Raw genomic sequence first — 22,544 nt, forward strand, 5'->3', positions numbered from 1 at the left:
AAATGATTAAGTCCCCTACAAACTCGGAGTGCCCCAAAATGCTTTACAGCTAAACGAGAGGCTTTTTGAACAATAGATTTTGCTGTTATGTAGGAAATGTGTCAGATGGACATAAGAGATGGCATATTCAATATGTTTAAAATTAGGAGAGTTATTGGTGGTATCCTATAGCTAATATTTATCTCAACCAACATCACAAAAGCGGGTGATCTGCTAATTATTGCATTTCTGGTTGTTAAGAGTTTACTGTGTGCAAGTTGACCAAACAGTACAGTATGTCAAAAGTACATCATTGCCTGCAAAGCAGGGATGTCCTGAAGTTGTAAAATGTGCTGTAGAGTATCAAGTCTTTTTCCTTCATGTGAAAGTCTCATCGAAAAATATGCAGTAAGGATGAATTTCTACATGAGATTCTACGGTACATCAATGGAATTTTACACAAAATGCTGCAGGCCAATCTGATCTCTCTGCTATAGGATAAATATTGTGAAACTTGAAAGGGTTCAGAAACGATTTACAAGGATGTTGCCAGGATTGGAGGGTTTGAGCTATAGAGAGAAGCTGGATAGCCAGGGCTATTTTCCATGGAGTGTCAGAGGCCGTGAGGTAACATTATAGAGTTTTATAAAATCATGAAGGGCATGGATAAGGTACATATGGTTAAAAAAAAACTCCTGGGATGGAGAACATAGGTTTAAGGTGAGAGGGAAAATCTTATGAGGGACCTAACGGATAGCTTTTTCATGCAGAGGGTGGTGTATGTATGGAATGAGCTGCCAGTAGAAGTGGTGGGGGTGGTAAATTGCAACATTTTTAAAAGCATCTGGCTGGGTATATGAATAGGAGAAGTTGAGAAGAATACGGGCCAAATGCTGGCAAATGAGACGAGATTTATTTATGATATCTAGTTGGCATGGACGAGTTGGATTGAAGGATCTGTTTCAGCGCTGCACATCTCTACAACTATATCTTCCAGTGGCGTTAAATGCAATAGTTATGGACTTACCTGATGAAGTGCTCACATTGCCACTAATAAACCCACTGCCTTTGTAGTTTACACCACTGGGCTTGGAGACACTGAAGACTCTATATCTCAAATTTTGAAGTAAAGTTGGGGACTTCCACTGCCACTGTACTGTATTCCCAACAACGATGTCCAGGGTTGAAGGATTCCACTCATACCCCACTCCAATTGCTGTTAGAACAAAGTAGTAACAAATGTGGTTAGAACCATTATTCAGAAAATAAAATTAAACATTTGTGACATCGAGATTTGTTAACAAAATATTACAAATGTTTAAGTTGCAGTCACTGATATCCTCTAATTTTGACAATGTATATTATTCAGAAGAAAATATTTTATCTTCGCAATTTGCGAGTTTGATTCTTTATAGTGAGCATGCATCATTAATAGATTTTTCAGCATTTTTTGATATCGCCTATTGCAGTCACCACCAGGCTTCAAAGGGAGAAGACCTTAAAAATTTAAGCCAGGATCTTTGGGAGAGATGTCAGGAAATATGTCTTCACATAAGTGGGAAAACCAGGAACTCCTCCCCCCAAAGAGCTTTTTACAGCTGGGGTCAATAGAAAATATTCAAAACAGAGATGGATAGTTTTATGTTAGGAAAGTTTGTGAACAGCTATGGAATCAAGGTCAGAGAGTGGTGTTGTGGCACAGTTCAGTTACCATCTAACTAATTTAATTTGAGAGGCTGAATTACTTCTTCCTGATTTCAGCATTCCTACTTACGAGAAAGACGGAAGCAACACTGCACAATTTGAACAAAAATCTTCAAAAAGCTGTCACGTACTTCCACTGCTGCCATTGTTGGTGATGACAAATTTTCTTCCAGTTTGATCAGAAACACACTTGAGAACATTTGGAGAAGCAAAGGTTATGTGACAGGGAACAGAACCTGTAAATATTGCACAACACAGAATTCCAGTCAGAATAAAATGTGAATGATTGTTATAAAATCTCTGCTGTAATTCAACTCAATCAAATTACTATCTTTCCTCAAGTTATTCATGTGAAATATTAAGTTACTCAAGTTATATATTCATAAAGCAATAATTTGAATCTTGAGGAAATAGCTAAAATGACAAACTAATCAAAACTCCATGAAATTATTGCAGGTTTTATTTTTAATTCATTCATAGGATGTGTGTATTCCTGGCTCGAGTATTGTCCTTATGGGTGTGGAGAAACAAGGGTTTGCAAGGTGCTGCCTAAGGAGATCTGGTGACTTGTCGCAGTGCACCTTGTGGATGGTGCACACCATTGCTAACTTGTGTCAGTGGTGAAGGGTTTGCTTTTAGATGGGGTGTAACTCAAACAGGCTACTTTATCCTTAATGGTTTATCTCTTAATGATTTATCCCTTCTTGGATGTGAACAGATTTTGAGAAGTCAGGAGATGAGTTATCCACTGCAGAATTCTGACCTGCTCTTGTAGCCACTATATTCATATAGTTGGTCTAATTCAGTTTCTAGTCAATGATAACCCCCAGGTTGTTGATAGTGGATAGTTCTGCGATGTTAATGCCATTGAATGTCAAGGGGTAATACTTGGATTCTCTCTCATAGGCAACGGTGATCACATTGCACTTGTCTAGTGCAAATGTTACTTGCTACTTGTCAACTCAGTCTAGATATTGCCAAGTCTTGTTGCATATGGAAATGGGGCACTTCAGTATCTGAGGATCACAAATGATGCTGAACATTGTGCAAACATCAGCAACATCTCATCTACTGACCTTATGATAGAGACGGAGATTAATGAAGCAGCTGAAGACGGTTGGGTAGGACACTGCCCTGAAAAGCTCCTACAGTGATAGCCTGAGACTGAGACGATTGACCAACAATGACAAGCTTCTTATATGGTATAATACAAACAAAATATAGTGGATGCTGGGAATCTGAAACGTATGCAGAGAGTGCTGGAGAAGCTCAGCAGGTCTGGTAGCATTTGAGGGATAGAGAAAGAGAGCTAATTCTTCTTCAAAACTTCTTCGAATGATCACAGATGCAACCAGTCCTGAGTTCCTCCAGCATTTTGTGTCTGCTCCTTTGTGCTAGGTATTACTCCAAGCAATGGAGAGGTCTCCTCCACTGGACACACCCATCCTTTTCCATTTCCTATTGTCTGCAGCTTTACTTGGGCTCCTTAATGTCACACTCAGTCAAACAGTCACCCTCACCTCATCTCTCAAGTTCACCTGATAAGCGTACCAATTTGAACAATGTTGTCCTCTGGGACGGGACTGAAACCAGATCCAGAAATAGTGATTTTCGTGCCTCCATACAATGAGCCCTGCTGAGGAGTCACTTCTGTCACTCGCAAGACATACTCGACTGAAGCATTTAGAGATTTGCTGCAGTGAAAGACGGAAACAAACAAGATAAATCTTAAAAAGTATTAATATGATCGAACAGCAACCAAATGTACAGATGAAATCTTACAGGAACCATTGTCATTCAGTTCCCAACTTTACGTCAAATGTCACATCTACACAAAGACATTGAGTTGACAAAGCAGTCATCAATGGGGTGTGATGACTTGCTGTGATCTGGAAGGCACTACCTAAAATATCTCTAGAAGCAGATCCAACAGCAACTTTCAAAATGGAATTGAGTGAATTTTTGAAGGAGAAAAATTTATATGGCTTTGGGGATAGATCAGGGAAGTTGAACTACTTGAATAGTTCTTACAAAGAGCTGGCACAAGCAAGATGAGCAGAAAGGCTTATTCAGTATTGTGCCATTCTGTAATAGTTATCTCCAAAAGGGTGACTTAGGAAAATATATTTGGAATTTACTTTTTAAAAACAAAAATCATTCATGGATGTGGTCATTATTGGCTTGGCCAGCATTTATTGCCCATCTCTTTTTGTCCTTAAGGAGATGGTGGTGAACTGCCTTCTTGAGCCACTTTTGTCTGTTTACAGTTAGTGGATCCACAATGCTGAGTGGGAGAGAATTCCAGGACTTTGACCCTACAAAGCTCATGGAACAGCATTATATTTCCAAGTCAGGATGTTGGGTAGCTTGGAGAGGAACTTACAGGAGATCTTGTCCTTCTAGATGATAATAGTCATGAGGTTGGCAGTTGCTCTCTCAGGAGTTCTGGTGAATTTGTGCAGTGCATCATGTAGATGTCATAGATTGCTGCTACTGAGCTGCTGTGCAGGGAGTGAATGGTTGTGGATGTGATGCCAATCAAGTAGGCTACTTTGTCCTGTGTGGTGACAAGTTTCTTGAGTGTTATTGGAGGTAGAGCAACAACTATTTGATCAGTCCTGCCTTTTGCCTTGAGGATAATGGACTGGATTTGGGAAGTTGGGGGTGTATTTTTATGTGTGTTGGCGGCGGGTGAGTGTGTTTAATGCAGCTGTATTCTCAGTCTCTGACCTGCTCTCATAGTTACAGTATTTATATAGCAAATCCAGTTCAGTTTCTAGTCAATGGTAACCTCCAGGATGTTGAGAGTGGGGGTTGGTAGTAGTAATGGTAATGCCAATGAAGATCAAAAGGATGAATGGTTAGATTCTCTCCTTTTGGAGGTGGTCATTGTCTTACACTCATCCTACTTGCACACAAATCCTACTAACCACTTGTCAGGCCAAACCCGGATATTGACAAGGTCTTGCTGAGTTTGGACACGGACTGCTTCATTGTGCTAAATGTTATGCAATTTGTGATGGAGGAAGGTCATTACTGAAACAGCTGAAGATGTTTGGTCTTAGGGCACTATCCTGATGAATACCTGCAGAGATATCCTGGAGCTGAGATTACTCACCTTCAACAACCACAACCATTTTACTTCATGCCTAGTATGACTCCAATCTGCAGGCAGTTTTCCCCTGATCCTCACTGACTCTAGTTTTGCTGGTGCTGCTTGATGTCACAGTCATTCAAATGCTGCTTTGATATCAAGGCAGTCACCCTTCCCTCTGCGCTGGTTATGAGTATCATGGACTCGCCTTGCTCGTGTTGCTTTGACTGGAGAGACTCCAGACCTGAAAGTTTGTCTGTAAAAATGCACCAATGGTAAGTGGGCAACTTTTAGTCTGATCTCAGAATCTGACTTTGAATTTGATGATTCAGGCCAGTGAACAAATACAAAAGATTTTGCAGAAACTTGCACAATACAATTTGCACTTGAAAGTTTGCTATCTTTTGCACAGTTACACTGTATTCGGAGAAACTTGTAAAGAAAAATCAATGCAGTGGAACATAAGCTCTCGGTCTTCATACCCAACACGAGTTTGTACATAGATACTGTAATTCGCCGGAGGGAGGCTGGGCAGACAACACGTGATGTTGTTGGTCGACCATCGAAGAATTGCACACTCAGAGTTCCCAATAACTACAAAACTATCTTCAGATTTGTTGCCAAAATCCGATCCATAGATTGTCAGATTGGAACCACCTATGAAACAATTTTCATACAATTAATTCCCTTGTCACACAACAATATAAAAATATCAGTCAATCTGTATGCTATTTTAGAATGTATTGCCAACCACCAGTAACAGCGTGTGTTTATATGGTGCCTTTAACACAGGGAAATATGGAACTGGGGAGTAAGAGTTAAATGTATCTTTATTCTAAGAGTAGTTATTGAGCTTGTGCAGAAGGAACTATTTCTTAGTGGTGTTGGATCTCACGTACTGGGATCTCAGTGCAGGGCTCCAGACACGATCTTTCCTGTATTTACCCTCACCTGACCTTTGGAATTCAGCTCTTTTGTCCATGTTTGAACTCAGGCTGTAAGGATGTCAGGAACTGAGTGGCTCTAGTGGAACTCAGACTGCATGCCAGTTAGTAGGTTATCAAGGAGCAAGTGCTGCTTGATAACATTGTTGATGACCTCTTCCATCACTCGACCAATGATCAAAAGTAGACTGCTGGAATGGTAATTGGTCTATTAGATTAGATTAGATTACTTACAGTGTGGAAACAGGCCCTTCGGCCCAACAAGTCCACACCGACCCACCGAAGCGACAACCCACCCATACCCCTACATATACCCCTTACCTAACACTACGGGCAATTTAGCATGGCCAATTCACCTGACCCGCACATCTTTGGACTGTGGGAGGAAACCGGAGCACCCGGAGGAAACCCACGCAGACACGGGGAGAACGTGCAAACTCCACACAGTCAGTCGCCTGAGGCGGGAATTGAACCCAGGTCCCTGGCGCTGTGAGGCAGCAGTGCTAACCACTGTGCCACCGTGCCACCCTGACTCTGTTTGGATATGTTTGATTTTAGTGTACAGAATATACATACACAATATCTGTTATTCTGGAGATCTCAGGAGGAGGTTGAAATGGATCATCCATTCAACACTTCTGGGTGAACATTGTTGCAAGTGACTCTGCCTTATATGTTGCATGATGTACTGCATTCTTCCATAATTGAAGATGGAGATTCTATGGAGCTTCTTCCTCCATGGAGTTATAGAGTCAAAAAGTCCTACAGCATAGAGACAGGCCCTTTGGCCCAAACAGGTCCATGTTGCTCAAAATGTCTGTCCATGCTGATCCCATTTCCCTGCACTTGGCCCATATCCTTCTAATCCTTTCCTATTCATGTATTTGTCCAAATGCCTTTTAAATGTTGCCACTTCTGCTGGCAACTCATTCCATATGTATACCATCCTCTGTGTAAAAAGGTTGCCCTTCAGGTTCCCTTTTATGATTTCCCCTCTAACCTTAAACTAAGTTTAAGCTTAAACTGGTCCTTGATTCCTCAACCTTGGGAAAAAGATTGAGTGCATTCACCCTCTTCGTGCCTTTCATAATCTTATACACTTCTATAAAGGTGCCCCCTCAGTCTCCCTACACTCTAAAGAAAAAAGTCCTAGCTTGTCCAACCTCTCCCTCTAACTCAGATCACTGAGAGCAGGAAACATCCTTGTAAATTTCTTCTGTACTCCCCCAGTTTAATAACATCCTTCCTGTAGCAAGGTGACCAAAACTGACACAATATTCCAAGTGCAGCCTCACCAATGTCCTATGTAACTGCCTCTTGCAGTGTTCTTGGATATATCTGGTCAGGACCAGGATTTATCCACCTTCGTACATTCGAATACAAGCAACACCTCCTCTGCCGTGGTATGGACGTCTTTCTCCATGGTAAACACAGCAGGGAAATATTCATTGAGGACCTCACCAATCTCCTGCAGTTTTACACACATGTCCACTTTGGTCCTTGAGGGTCCTATTCTCTCTCTATTTATTCTTTTTCCTTTAATATACTTAAAGTACCTCTTTAGATTCACCATGATCATCTCAGCCAAGGCAATCTCGTGCCCTCTTTTTGCCTTCCTGATTTCCTTCTTCAGTAAACTCTGGTATTCCCTGTGTATCTCCAGAGATTCTCTTGATCCCAGAGGCCTGTACCCTGAGCCATGCCTCCTGCTTTTTTCTGGTCAAAGCCTCAATCTCTCTTGTCATCCAGGGTTCCCTATTCCTGCCCACCTTGTCCTTCACCCTCATAGACCTTGAACTCTAGCTATCTCACTTTGAAAGGCCTCTCACTTGCCAGAGGTCCCTTTGCCTGCAAACAAATTACTCCAATCAACCCCTGCAAGCTCCTGTCTAATTCCCTCAAAATTTGCCTTGCCCCAATTTAGAACTTGAACTGGTGCACTAGTTTTCTCGCTCTCCATAACTATTGTCCATTTTTTGTGCAGCCTACAGACAATGCTATGCAGTTACCACCACCATCCCCCTCTCCTCCAAGGCCCCAATAAATCTTGAGTCCATTGTAAAGGAGTTCTTGAATTGTTTTTGTCTGAAGAGGAGCAGCCTCATGCTGAAGCTGGTGGGGAACTGGTACCATTCCCAACAGAAAGAGAAATTTCTCCTCAGTCCCTCGTCTCCAGAACTGTCTATAAGCTGTTCTTTGTTTTTCTTTCCATCTACCCAGATTTCTCTGGGCTCAGTGTTCCACAGATGAGTTATGAAAGGGAGAATTTTAGTTTATTGCCTTCCTCTTCAAGGGATTGTAATAATTAAAGCACAGGACAATTATATTTTTGATCATTTTTCCTCCATTGCTCTTCACTGCTATTACATTCATGCCACCAAATATCATACTCCAGCTGTGATGAGAAACTACCATCACATTGCACCAATGAAATCACCTTCCAAAACGAAGATAAGGCCGCACATAGTCTTATACATCTCCCAAGAGGGCAAAGAATATTGTGGTAGATTAATGTCTCAGGCAAAAGAGACCAGCATGGTGACAAAGATGAAACCGAAGTTTGTAGGATGAACAGGTTGTGGGGATGAGTGAATTTGGGATTGATGCAAATTAAAGGGTTAACTATTTCGTTACTTGAAGAAACGCTGCTGCACTTATGTATAAGATGCAATGTCATAGTGATGTCACATGAAGCTGGGATCTGGGATCTGGGATCTGACTCTGTACGGTTCAAGAAATGTCCTCTCTTCTGACCCTTACACATTTTTATGAACAATAAAGCCTTTTAATATTCACTTTATATTAGCTTTATGGCTACCAAATCAAACTCTTTCATAATCTTGAAGACTTTGCTCACATCATTTTCATATCTAGGGAAAATATTCCCAGGTGCTTCACCAGACTGTAAGTCAGGAACTGGCTGCAAGCTAAAGCAAGGGATGTTTCCCAGTGTTAAAAACAGAAAATTTTAGATTCCTGCACAACAATCAGAGAAACCTAAAAATGGAAAGGATTGGAAATAAACTACAGGTCTGGCTGCATCTGTCATTTGAATGAGGTCCAAAGGTCAGTCATACTGGACTCGAAACATTAACTTGGTGTTTCCCTCCAGCGATGCTGCCAGACCTTGTTGAGATTCTCCAACACTTTCTGTTTGCATCTCAAATTTCTAGCATCTGCTGTATTTTGCCAATAACACCCCGAGAAGAGGCAGTCTGGGTCTTTTGTTGGCTCTGCTGGGGTAAGGGAGACTCCCCAATTCTACAATAAGATTACACTCATTGAATCTTCTTTCTTTCTTCACAGATGCTGCCAAATCTGATGAGAATTTTAACCATTTTCTACCTTTATTTCAAAGTTCCCAGCGTATGTAATATTTTATTTATTTTTAAAATGTGAAACCTTGACTTACCTGCCACACTGCTTGTTCTTGGAATCACTTCTGAGATTACTGGAATCTTTGCATCAATGTAAATGAAGGAGAAGGGAACTAGGTTGGATATTCCAGCAGCAATCACTGAGATGTTATACATCCCAGGTGGGGCCTGTCAGGTTAGCAGAAGCAAATTCATAATTATTTCTCTTTAGTGCTTTTCATAGGGCATTCAGAATATAATAAGTGCTTCAATAAGCCATTATAATTTGAATATCACCCTGAAGGATCAAACTGAGACTAACATTTATACGTTTATAACAGCCATTGCTCAAGAAAATGAGCATAGTTTGAGCACAGACTGGTAGACAAATTCACAATTAGTGCAGCATGCATTACTTAGCTCTTTGCTAAACTGTAACTCATTCAGCTTTATAACAAGTTTGCCATGTTTCAATCACATTCTTCAGTTCCTCTATTATAAAGGTGTGTTTATTTAAAGCATGCTACATATTTTATAGATTGTGCGTTGACGTAGAGTTAATGGCCATCGCAATGCTTGTTTGATTTATTATACATTACTGAATTATTTCACTTTAGAGTTGTCTCATTTTCTGCCACACTCAGTCACCATTGCAATCATTATTATATTTTTAGGTCCATTTGTAGCTCACCTAAAAGTAGGCATGAAAGCCAAATGTATCCCTTACAAAGAAATGTATCTATGTTATCATGTCATTTTGTTATAAAGGGAATTCTGTATTCAACCAGTGAGAACAAATTTCTAAAATATAATAATCCTCAAATTATACAGATTGTCAATGTCCAAACATCTGTATAAAATTCTGTTGTTAGCCATTGGGAAGGAGATGCAAAGCCTTTTAATCTAAAACAAATAGAGACAATTTCTCTGTCAAGATAGCCTTGACATCAAATGAGTGAGAGTAAAATGGTTAAATTTTCAATTGCATTAATTGCTAGATTTGTTTATTATATTTGAGAATGTAGGTCTTGGCACCAACAATAGATATGGGTAGCTTGCATACAAACACTCTTCAGAAATATTGTGATATTTATGCATCCAATTTCACTGAAGTGCTACTGGAAAGAGCAAGAATTATCAAAGCATCCTCATAGACTAGTCACTCTCAAGACTGAATTGCCACCACACGAGATTCTCCACTCACCTCTGGAGTTCTGCATTTCATCTGCATAGGACTTTCTGTAAGTTGAAGGCAGGTCTTCCCTCCAATTAAAACCGTTGAATTAGGAACAAATCCATAACCAGATATGGTCAGAATTGTCCCTCCTGAACATGGAAATAAATTCCAATTAAGTAGATCAGAAACTTAAAGACCAAATCACAAATTAAATGCCTAAAGAGATTTATGTACAAAGAAGAGAAATGGGGATTAGGACAAGATTATTCAGCTCCTCAAGCCAGTTCTATATTCTACTTGATCCTGGCTGACCTGCACCTCAACTGTCATTGGCTGTCATTCCTCCCAGCCTTCTGTACCTAAAAGAAATCAATCATTCTCTTTTGAAAATTGCATAAAACCCAACATCTAGAGTTAAAAACTCCAGATTTCTGCTCTCCTTTGTCTGAAGAAGTGCTTCCTGCCATCACCCCTGAATGACCTGACTCAAATTTTAAGATTGTGTCTTCACTGTCCCCTAGCATCCAGTCTTTTGGGAAATGAAATGTTTTCACTTAGACACCAAGTCCATGTCTTTTCATCTGGCTGAGAATACTAAAACTTGATTTTAAGAACATGTTCAACAAAGTTCCATAAAAGGCTGGTTAACTAAATTGAGGTTTATAGAATAGGAGGATTAGGATTCAATGAATTTTTTTTTAAAAAAAGCTATGAACAGAAAATAACAAATCTGGTAAATGGTTTATTTTTGGATTGGAGGATAGTAAACAATGGTGATCCCAAGGATCTGTGCAACGACTACTGCTTTTTAGCCACAATATAAATGACATGGACGTTACAACAAAGGGATACAATTTAAAAGTTTGTTGATAAAATTTGATGGTGTGGCAAACAGTAAGGATGAAACAAATTGCTTGCAATATAATTTTTTGCATTTTGGCATAAAGGGATGGCAGGTGGAAGCAAGGTGGAGGGTGAGAACAATCTGCTTCTTTATAGTCCCTCAGGATCGTGAATGGTTTCCACTCCATTTCAACAGTTTCTGAGATTGTAGTTAAGTCTGGTGCAGGTTTTGCAGACTCTGCTATATGTGCTGCTTAAAATTTGGGGGAGGTTGTTTGGAAGTTTTGCGTGTTCCTTCAAAATCCCCTATCTTGCTCCTGAGTACATCTTTCAAGGAGTTTGTTGCCTACTGAGATAAGCCTTTTTCATTTTGGTTGGTCACAAGTAAAGGAATTATAGGAGTCATTGGGAATGGCTGACCTCTTTACGGATGCTTTAAGGACATCCCGAAAGAGATTCTGGTGTTTCCTGCTGCAACCAAGCTCTGAGTCGAGAAGTTGCTTTGAGAGACTGCTAAATTACATTTAAAGACTAAACCTGGAATGTAAAATGAGTTCCAAAAAATATGATCATCAACTGTCATAAAAACCCATCTGGTTCAGCAATGTCCTTAAGGAAAAAAATCTGCCATTCTTACCCAGACTGGCCGACATAACCTCCAGACCCACAGCAATGTGGTTGGCTCTTAACTGCCCTCTGAAATCACCCAGCTAGCCACTTAGATCAAGGACATTTAGGGAATGGTAATCATTGTTGATCAGTCAGCAATAGCCTCATCCCATGAAGAAAAAAGAAGGGATTCCTCCTCAGTGATAAATGAGTCTATGAGTCACAGCAGGAGTGAGATTCTCTCCTCCATTCAGGTCAGGTTTAAAGTGACATTCTGAATGCAAGCTCAGGCTGGAATTACATTATAACCACAATTTGAAAAATAGGATTTATATATAGTTGAAGAGGTAAGGAATGCTTATGGATAGTCAGCATGGTTTTGTGAGAGGGAAATCGTGTCTTACAAACTTGATTGAGTTTTTTAAGGAAGTAACCAAGAAGATTGATGAGGACAGAGCAGTAGATATTGTTTACTTGAAATTTAGTAAAGCCTTTCATAATGTTCCGCATGGCAGACTAATTAGTAAAGTTAGATCACATGGAATTAAGGGTGAACTTGCCAATTAGATACAAAATTGTCTTAATGGCAGGAGACAAAGTGATGATATAGAGTTGTCTTCAGACTGGAGGTCTGTGACCAGCGTGTTCCAAAGAGCCCAGGGTTGGGTCCATTTTTGTTTATCATTTATATAAATAATTCAGATGAGAATATAGAAGACATGTTAGTAAGAATATGGATGACACCAAAATTGATGGTATAGTAGACAGTGAAGAAGGTCATCTAAGATTACAAAGAGATCTTGATCAATTGGGTCAATGGGCTGAAAAGTGGCTAATGAAGTTTAATTTGGATAAATGCAAGATATTGCATTTTGGTAAAACAAATAAGGCAAGACTTAAGCATTTAAAAATAGGGCCTTGACCAGTATTGTTGAAAAAAGAGAAACCTAGGGGTTCAGGTTTATGTCAAATATAAATAGGGTGGTGAAGACACCTTTTAGAACATTTGCCTTCATTGCTCAGACCTTTGAGTATAAAAGTTGGGACCTTATTTTGTGGCTGTACAAGATATTGGTAAAGCTTTTTCTGGAGTACTGTGCCCAGTTCTGGTCGTCCTGTTATAGAAAGGATATTATTAAGTTGGAGAGGGTTCAGATGAGTTTTACCAGATGTTGCTGGGAATGAAGAGTTTCAGTCATAAGGAGAGACTGCTCAGGTTGAGACTTTTCTCACTGGAGCTCAGGTTCAGGGGTAACCTTAAGGGAGTTTATAGGATAATGATAGATAAGGTGAATGGTAGGTATCTTTTCCCTCGGGTGGAAGATATCAAGATCGGGGGCACATTTTTAAGGTGAGAAGAGAAAGATTTGAAAATTACATGACAGGCAATTTTTGTACACAGTGAGTGATTCATGTATGGAATGAACTTTGAGAGAAAGTGGTGGATGTGGGTACAGAAACGATGTTTAAAAGACATGCAGATAAGGACATGAATAAGAAATGTTTGGTGGGCTATGGGCTAAGCACAGGTAAGTGGGACTATATTAATTTGAGATTATGGTTAGCATGGACTGGTTACCACAGGATCTGTTTCCATGCTGTATGACTCCATGACCAAGACTCACAACACTGAAGTGAAACAAAGCTCCTTAAACAGCAACTTTGCAAGTGCAGAGGAAACAAACTCTAAAACATTTATATTTTGCCTGGCGGGAGGGGATCCTCTTTGAAAATTATTTACTCTGTATATGCAGTCAAAAGGGCAGGATCAGTAAAATTAAAAACCAATTCAGCTCTGAGAAAGTCAATTTCCTACACCCAAACCATCTGGCAAAAAGTATTTTAAAGTCTTATATCATCGATTAATTCAACAGAAAGTCAAAAGAAATAACAGTAACAGCTTGCAGCCTGTTATAGAGTCATAGTATGTATAGCATGGAAACAGATCCTTTGGTCCAACTCATCTATGCTGACCAGATATTGGAAACTAATTTATTCCCATTTGCCAGCACTTGGCCCATGTCCCTCTAAACCCTTCCTATTCATACACCCATCCAGATGCTTTTTAAATGTTGTAATTGTACCAGACTCCAAGACTTCCTCTGACAGTTTATTCCATATACTCACTACTCTCTGCATGAAAAGGTTGCCCCTTAAGCCCGTGTAAATTCTTTCCCCTCTCATCTTAAACCTATGTCCACTGGTTTTGGACTCACCTACCTTGGGGAAAAGAACTTGACTCTTCACCTTATCAATGCTCCTCAAGATTTTATAAGCTTCTATGAGGTCACTCTTCAGCCTCCAATGCTCCAGGGAAAATAGCCCAAGTTGATAGTTTCAACCCTGAATCCTGGCAACATCCATGTAAATTTTTTTCTGAACCCCTTCAAGTTTACTATCATTTTAGCTGGGAGACCAAAACTTAACACAGTATTCCAAAAAGTGACCTAACCAATGAACTGTACAGGTGCAACATGAGCTCCCAATTCTTACACTCAATGCACCGACCAATAAAGGCAGTACCCTGCCTTCACTACCCTGTCTTCCTACAACTCCATTTTTGTATGATAAATGATTAACCACAACATTTAAAAAACTTTGCTGAGGAACATTTAATCTTACTCTTGATCAACTCTTACCACAACAATAGTTTCATCTAATTTTTTCTGTGTTTGCTCAATCACCCAGGACTCTAACTTTGTTGCTTTCAGTGTCCTGAGTTTTGAACAATGTACATGGTCATCATTCATCTAAAATTATATTGTCCATTATGTTACAGAGGTAAAAATATGTTAAAAATGCTTTTTTACCCCGAATAATATCCATCATTATTATGAATTGCAGAGGGTGCTTGATTATATTCACCATGGATGGACACATTCTTTTTATCCAAAATAAGTACAATGCATAAGCTATCTAAATGGTGAAAGTTTAACACAAATGATCATTACTCAGATACAAATTCCCATTTTAAACATGGATGATTTAAGTTTTGGTCAACTGAAAGAAAACGCCTTAATGTTTAATAGTGACTTATATATCTGCTCACTTCTCAACAGTCAGTACCTTCAGTGCTGCCTATGGATGGATATATGCTTGTTGCCTCAAATTGAAATGTAAATGTGTATGCCTGGGTGCTGGAATAGTTTGCAAAGCCAAGCCCAGCAATGTGAACAATGAGAGGACACGATGTATTACTGGCAACTCCAATCATACAGGTTATTTCGGTATCTGAAGACAAAATAACAAAGAGTGTAAATGATCAAATCCAAACATTAAGAAAAAGCATTTTCCCTCCAAATAACATGCTCATGATGTGTAATGTAAAGAGATCAACATCTTTGTATTTGCATGATGAGATAGATATCTATGTAACTTCTTCAACCCCTCTTGGATCTCAGAACTCTGCCCCAATTGTACCATCTTATGTATCCCTAATATTCTTTGCTTCGCCTTTGATGGCAGTGTCTTTAGTTTCTGGGGTCCTAAGCTCTGGAATTCCCTATCTCCTCCTTTCACCTTTCTTAAGATGCTTCTTAAAACTTTTTGGCCAAATCTTTGGCCACCTGTTTGAATTTGTATGTACATAGCTGAGTGTTATATTTTATCTGATTACACTCACATGAATTAATTTTCTACCTAAAAGTTGTTACATAAATGTAAGTTGTGTTGTGTGTTATACAATATACAAAAAACAGATCATTTGTCACCTTTAGTTAAAAATCACTATACAATAGATAACCCCAAACACAGCATTGCATCATGCATCTCCCTAGCAGCCTGGAACATTTAGGAGAGGCCCTGCCAAACTCATGCAGTGTTCTCAATGAATGTTGAGCTGCTTCGAGATCTGCATTCTCACTCAAGAGTATCTGCTGTTCCAACAGACTTTCTCTTATAACTGTTACCACAACTCAAACTCAGAGAAAACAAAGACAAAATTTAATCCAGTTTTTGCAAAATTTTAAGAATATGAAAGTGATTCTGTTCACCGAGCTGGGAGTTTTTGTTGCAAACGTTTCATCCCCTTTCTAGGTCACATCTTCAGTGCTTGGGAGCCTCCTGTGAAGTGCTTCTGTGCTGATTCCTCCAGCATTTATAGTGGTTTGAATCTGCCGCTTCCCGTTGTCAGTTGCTGTCTGCTGCAGTGGTTGGTATATAGGGTCTAGTTCGATGTGTCTGTTGATAGAATTTGTGGATGAGTGCCATGCCTCTAGGATTTCCCTGGCTGTTCTCAGTATGGCGACCACTGCAGCGGACAGCAACTGACAACTGGAAGTGGCAGATTCAAACCACTATAAATGCTGGAGGAATCAGCACAGAAGCACTTCACAGGAGGCTCCCAAGCACTGAAGATGTCACCTAGAAAGGGGACGAAACATTTGCAACAAAAACTCCCAGCTCGGCGAACAGAACCACAACAACGAACACCCGAGCTACAAATCTTCTCACAAACTTTGAATATGAAAGTGAATTAGGGAATGACAATTCCCTCTTCTTGGTGGTGAGTTCATAGCAATGGCTTGTCAATTCCTAAACATCATTAAGAAATGAGAAGAGGAGTTAGGCACAGGGTCCTTGGGAACATGGGGATATTTTACCACAGAGTGGCTGAGGCAGAAACCATTTGCTTCTTATACTGAAAGGTGGATAAATATATGAAACAAATCATGAGAATTGGTATCTACAGAACATTAGGATTAATTTTAGATTTTTGCAGCAAAATGTTACTTGGAAAGATATAGTGGGTGTTGTGCTGCAAAATGTAATGCTGTGAAAACATTACAGCATTCCCCTCTACATGTAGTCACTTTGCTGGAGTTTATGCTGCAAAGGAGAGCACGTGTCACACAGATATTCTCAGTGTCAAAGGATCTCATAGAGATTCCATCACTTGCATCATGGGACAGGTGATCCCAGAGCTATGTCCATGCAAATACTCTCTCCCAATAAAATACTGAGAATGCTAGAAATCTGACACAAAACAGAAAGTGCTGGAGAAAATCAACATGTCTGGCAGCATCTGTGGAGAAAGAAACAGAGTTAAACATTTTGAGTATGGTACAACTTCTTCAGAACTGGGGTAAGTCAACATAATTACTCCTTCACATCACACTATTCAGCATTGACTGAACTTCATTTGCTTTGAACATTTTCTCACCAGTTAATCCTGTGATTGGACAATGGGTACCTCCAATCGAAACCCAAGTGGTATCGGTCATCGAACTGTTGGCGAATCTGAAACCTGTTATGGTCAGAACAGTCCCACTGGACCTGGATCCTGATAAAACAAAATGACAGTTTAAATGAGAACTCTGCTATGGTCTCCATTAGGCATGGATACAGGAAGAGATTTGCATGAGGACAGAGTAAATCAGCTCCCTGATAGCCTCACAAAATGAAAAGTAAGATGACTGGGAGAGGATCCCCTTGAAGCAATGGTCTGGACATTCCCTCAGGCCAGTCAACCACATTCAGCACCTTGTAATCTGTTTCACCCCTGTACAGCAACAGAGGTCACTGGGTAAAGTATATCCTCAGCAACTTTTAACGTTATAGATTATTTTGAGAGAGAGAACACATAGTAAACAGAATGAGAAAAAGGCAAATAGATTGTTAACTTTAATCTTGAGAAGACTGAAGTACAAAAGGCATAAGTTATGCTTCATTTGTATAAGGGTATCCTTGTACACCAGTCATTGAAAATAAGGATGCAGGTACACCAAGCAGTGTAGAGGACAAATGGTATGTTGGCCTTCATAGTAAGAGGATTCATGTACAGGAATAGGGATATCTTGCTGCAACCATGCAGGACCTTATAAGATCATATCTGGATTATTGTGTGCAGGGTTTGGTCTGAGGAAAAACGTGATTGGACATGTAGAGGAAGTGCAACAAAGTTTTATCAGACTGATTCATTGGATGGAAAGATTGATGCATGAAGGAAGGCTGGATTGGTTAGAAATGTATTCACAGGAATTTAGGAAAATGATGGGAGATGTTATAGAACTAGACAGGTAAATACAGGAAAAGGTGTTGATTAAGGAGTTTAGAACCAGGGGTCATGATTAATGAAGGAGAAAGTGAGGACTGCAGATGCTGGAGATCAGAGCTGAAAATGTGTTGCTGGAAAAGCGCAGCAGGTCAGGCAGCATCCAAGGAACAGGAGATTTGACATTTTGGGCATAAGCCCTTCTTCAGGAATCATGATTCCTAAAGAAGGGCTTATGCCCGAAACGTCGAATCTCCTGTTCCTTGGATGCTGCCTGACCTGCTGCGCTTTTCCAGCAACACATTTTCAGCTCATGATTAAAGAATACAGGGAAGAATACAGTCCTACTCCATTTAGGACTGAGATGAGGAGAAAATGATCCAACCAGAGAATGGTGAATCTGGGGAACTGTCTGTCACAGAAAATTTCGAGCCAAAACACTGAGTGTTTTCACAAAGAAATTAGTTAGTTCTTAAGGATTAAGTGATCAAAAGGCATGGGGAGAAAGCAGGAACAGGGTACTGAGTTGGAGGATCACCATGGTTACATTTAAGGTGCAGCAGGTTTAAAGGGCCAAATGGCCTACTCCTGTTCTTATTTTCTATGGTCAGACCAACCTACAATGACAATGCTCAGTTGTGGGCCAAGTACTCAAGAAGAATGTAGTGAACTTGGAATGGTACAGCAAAGATTCACCAGAATGACAGCGTGGTTAAAATGGTTAAATGATGGGGATAGGTTATATTGACTAGGCTTGTATTCTGTCAAGTTTGGAAGAATAAATTATGGTCTAATTGAGGGTGTTGAGATGAGCGAGGAAATGGATAGAGAGAATCTATTTTCTCAGATGTGCGAAATCTCAAATTAACTGGTGCAGAAAATTAAAATTGGAGCCAGGCTGATCAAGGGTGATCTCAGGAATTGTTCCTTCACACAAAGAATAGTGGAAATCTGGAACTCACTCCCCAGTAAAGCTGTGGAGGCTTGGAGGAGAAAATGTCAAAACTGAGATTAATAGAATTTTGGTGGTAAGAGGATTAAGGAAAGTAAATAGTGCTAGGATAAACATGAGCCAGATTCTCACTGAATGATGGAACAAACTCAAGGGCTGACTGGCCTCGTCCAATTTTCCTCAAATGATGTTAGTGATAATGATCAGTCTAATTATTTCAAACACTGTCTTAAAAATCGGCTATGAGTGATTTCAGGCACTTTGACAAGTTCATTAGATTTAAATGGATGACATGATTTAGAAGCCTACCTGAGTCTCAAGCATTTACCTGTTGTTGGGGTAATGCGTGAAATGGTAGGGGTTTTCTCAGCATTCCATTTATATCCACAATTCCCGGAACACTTACTGGGAATACCATTGATGTAAACCTCCACCTGTGAGGAAGAGAAGGGCTTCTGTTGCTACAGATTTGCTTAGTTTTCAGGGAGCATGCTCCTTGCAGATTTAATTATACCTCTTGTGTCAAGCTCCAACTGCTAAACTATTTATTAGAAAAAACCCCCAGTAGAACTGAAAGAAGTTATCCTGGACCCGGCTATGGTTGAGTGATCTTAAACTTGACTGTACAGCTGGTCTCCTGCTCAGGCAAAAATAATTATCCAATCACATCATTATCTCCTGGTCTGCAACTTTGGGTTGAGAGTTTTTGGTGCCTAGGTGACCAAAAGGCGACCTTTTGCTATGTCGTGTAACCCATATTTCTTGAGTAATTATTTAGCTTTGTCATTCTCAGCAATTTAAAGAAATCAAACTGCTTGTGGTTTGTCACTAAAATATTAAGTGTTCATAAGTGTGTGTAAATGTATACAGGTGTATGCAGACATGTCCACATGTGTCTAGGTGTATGCAGGTGTGTGCAGAAGCATACAGGTGAAACTAAGTCTATGCAGTTGTATCTAAGTTTGTCTAGGTGTATATGGATATGTGCAGGTGTAAGTATGTGCCTATATATGTACATGTGTCTAGATGTATGCATGTGTGTGCAGTGTGTTTAGCTGCATGTAGTTGTGTTGAAATGTCAATGGTGCAGGCAGTTTATGTGCAGGTGCATAGTTATTATTTGTAGATGTGTCTAGGTGTGAGCAAATGTATGCAGTATGTTTCTAAGTTGGTCAACGTGTTTGAGATGCATACAAGTGTGTCCAGATGCATGCAGGTATGTTGAGTTGCTTTGAGAGATGTGTGCAGATTTATACAGGTGACTTGGTGAATGCAGATGTGTCCAGATGTATGCATGCGTGTGCAGTGTGTCTAGGTGCATGTAGGTGTCTGTAGGTGTGCGCAGATGTATATAGGAGTGTCTAATTGTATTCAAGTTTGTCTAGTTGTATGTAGAGTGTCTAGCTGTATATAGGTGTGTCTGGTTGTATGTAGGTGTGTCTAGTTGTACACAGGTGTGTCTAGTTGTATGTAGATGTGTCTAGTTGTATGCAGGTGTGTATAAGCATGTCTAGGTGTATGCAGCAGTATGCAGATGTACACACGTGTCTAGATTCAAGTGAGTGTGTTTAGGTGTACCTAGGTGTATCCAAGTGTGTACAGAAGTATATTGGTGTGTCTAGGTGTTCACCTAAGTGTATACAGGTGTGTGCAAGAGTGTGTACGTTCAGGTGTGTCTAGGAGAGTCCAAATGCATCTAATTATATGTGGATGTATCTAGGTGTGTATGCAGGTGAGTCTACGTGTGTAAACATGTACATGGGTGTGCGTAAATTTGTGAAAGTGTGCACAGCTGTGTACATGTCTGCAGACATATTTCCAGGTGTGTATGGATACTTTTAAATGTGTAAGATCTGTGCAAGAATTTCCGAGTTATCTAGGTATATGCAGGTTCACATGTTGGTGGGTTAAAGTGTGTATAGGAATGTACAGATATGTAGAGGTATGCACAGGTTTGGGCAAAGCCGTACAGTGTTAGTAGGTATGTATAGATGTGTGTACATGTAATCTTAGTTTATAAAATGCTGAATGATAAGAGTCCAAAACAAGGGGTGGAGGGAGGGATGGGGGTTTGGGGGAGGTGTAGGTAATTGGTGTGGAACCCTAATATTGGTATTGGCTCATTCATGTGAAGAAACACATTCTCACATAAAGGGTAATGGAAATCTAAGAACACTCTTGTCCAAAAAATCTGTGGATGCCTGGGGCTCAACTAGAGCTTTTCAAGAATGAGATTGAGAGATTTTTGTAGAAGGGTAATCGAGCTAAGGTGGGTAAACTGAACTGAAGAGCAGACAGCCACATTGGAGCAATCCCGAGGAGCTGAGTGTCTCCTCCTTCTTCTGTACATGTAACCTACAGACACATTTAAGGCAAAACTGCATGTACACACCTGAGGCTGTGTGTGTGGTGTCCGAAACAGATCGCCGATCAGATGTTCACTGAATAGCCCTCCTTGCTGCTTATTATAAACCTTTACTGTTGCATTGACTCCAATGACATTCGTATCTTTAATCTGTTCAACATGGAATCAAAACATATTTTACTTTGTGATATTTTGCAGCATCAAGCTCATATTTACCCCATGCTTAATTTTACTCCCTATATATCCCTCAAACATGTATTATGTACAGCTGTTATTTAAATAAGTCATTGTCAGGATGAGGGCACCACTGGCTAGGCCAGCGATTAATGCTCATACATAATTAAAATGGAATGGCAGTGAATTTTTGGGGTGTACGGACAATGCTGTTAGGAAGGGAGGTCCAGGAATTTGACCCAGTGACACTGAAGGAATAGTGATTATTGTTCCAAGACAGGACCTAGTGTGCCTTGGAGGGGAACTTACTGGGAATGGTAACTTGAAGAACTTCCCTTGACCTTCTAGTTGGTCAAGGTCATGGGTTTGGAAGGCGGAGCTCAAGCAATTTGAACCACTAACAGATATAGGATTGAAGAGAGACAGAATGAAACTCCAACTGTTGAAATGAAGCAAAAATGCTTGGCAGAGGGAGCAGAATACTTTATTCCAGCGTTTGCTTCTTCGGTTGTGTCTTGTCAAGCCAACAAGTTGAATAGCCAAGTTGAAATGTATTGGGTTTTGAATCTAGGGGACTGTTTCATTATGCCAAGAGTCTGGGTCTCACCTTTAACGTGGGCTGATTGCCTGGCTTGCTGAGCCATTTCACTGTCCACTTGGCGGCAGAACAGTTGCCTGATTTCGTTACAGAAACTGTCCCAATCTCAGAGATTGTTTGTAAGGCGTATTGCATTTCCAGGGCTGTAGCATTAACTGGCAAATCTTCAAAAATAAAACGTTTGAAAAATTACAGAAAAGGTCAAAATTCCGATGAGCTTTGATGATAGTGCAATTGAGTAATACTGTCCACAAGAGAGCCATTCTAGGAGAGATTTTCTTGAAAGAACTAATTATTCCTATTCATTCTACTCTCCCACACACAATTTTTCAAACTTATTCCCCTTTAAGTATTTATTCAATTCCCTTTTGAAAATTACTATTGAATTTATTGCCATGGAACTTTCACTTTTTTTGTATTCCAATGAATCACTCACTGCATAAAAACTTCCTTCATCCAGCCTTCTGATTCGTTTATAAAAATATCTGTTCCTTTATTTACACACACTCCCTGCATTAGAAATAATTTTCTCTTCCGTACTCTCTCAAAATCCCTTATGACTTTGGACAATTCTATGAATCTCCCTGTTAACTTGCTATGCTTGAGGGAGAACAATCTTGTAACGAAAGAATTTGGCACTTGGTGTAGCACTTTTCCACCTCAGAAACATTCCCCAGACTCTTGCTGGAGTTCCAGTTGGAGGACGGTGCTTCAGATAGAGGTCTAGATGCAGTCAGGGTGGTGCTGTAATCTTTCC

The 22,544-nt window shown here is 40.0% G+C and overlaps 1 protein-coding gene across 1 annotated transcript in view; it reads right to left on the minus strand.

Moving 5' to 3' along the window:
- LOC132815185 (fibrocystin-L-like) overlaps positions 1 to 22,544 on the minus strand; it is a 213,570-nt gene that overhangs the window by 132,728 nt on the left and 58,298 nt on the right. Inside the window, 10 exon segments of the mRNA XM_060824000.1 lie at positions 1,007 to 1,195; positions 1,815 to 1,919; positions 3,235 to 3,377; positions 5,260 to 5,434; positions 9,134 to 9,266; positions 10,282 to 10,403; positions 16,868 to 16,987; positions 18,979 to 19,084; positions 21,043 to 21,165; positions 21,797 to 21,951. Of these exon segments, the coding sequence (XP_060679983.1) occupies positions 1,007 to 1,195; positions 1,815 to 1,919; positions 3,235 to 3,377; positions 5,260 to 5,434; positions 9,134 to 9,266; positions 10,282 to 10,403; positions 16,868 to 16,987; positions 18,979 to 19,084; positions 21,043 to 21,165; positions 21,797 to 21,951 (1,371 nt within the window).

This window comes from Hemiscyllium ocellatum, chromosome 4, assembly GCF_020745735.1.
Source record: "Hemiscyllium ocellatum isolate sHemOce1 chromosome 4, sHemOce1.pat.X.cur, whole genome shotgun sequence".
Lineage (NCBI taxonomy): Eukaryota > Metazoa > Chordata > Chondrichthyes > Orectolobiformes > Hemiscylliidae > Hemiscyllium > Hemiscyllium ocellatum.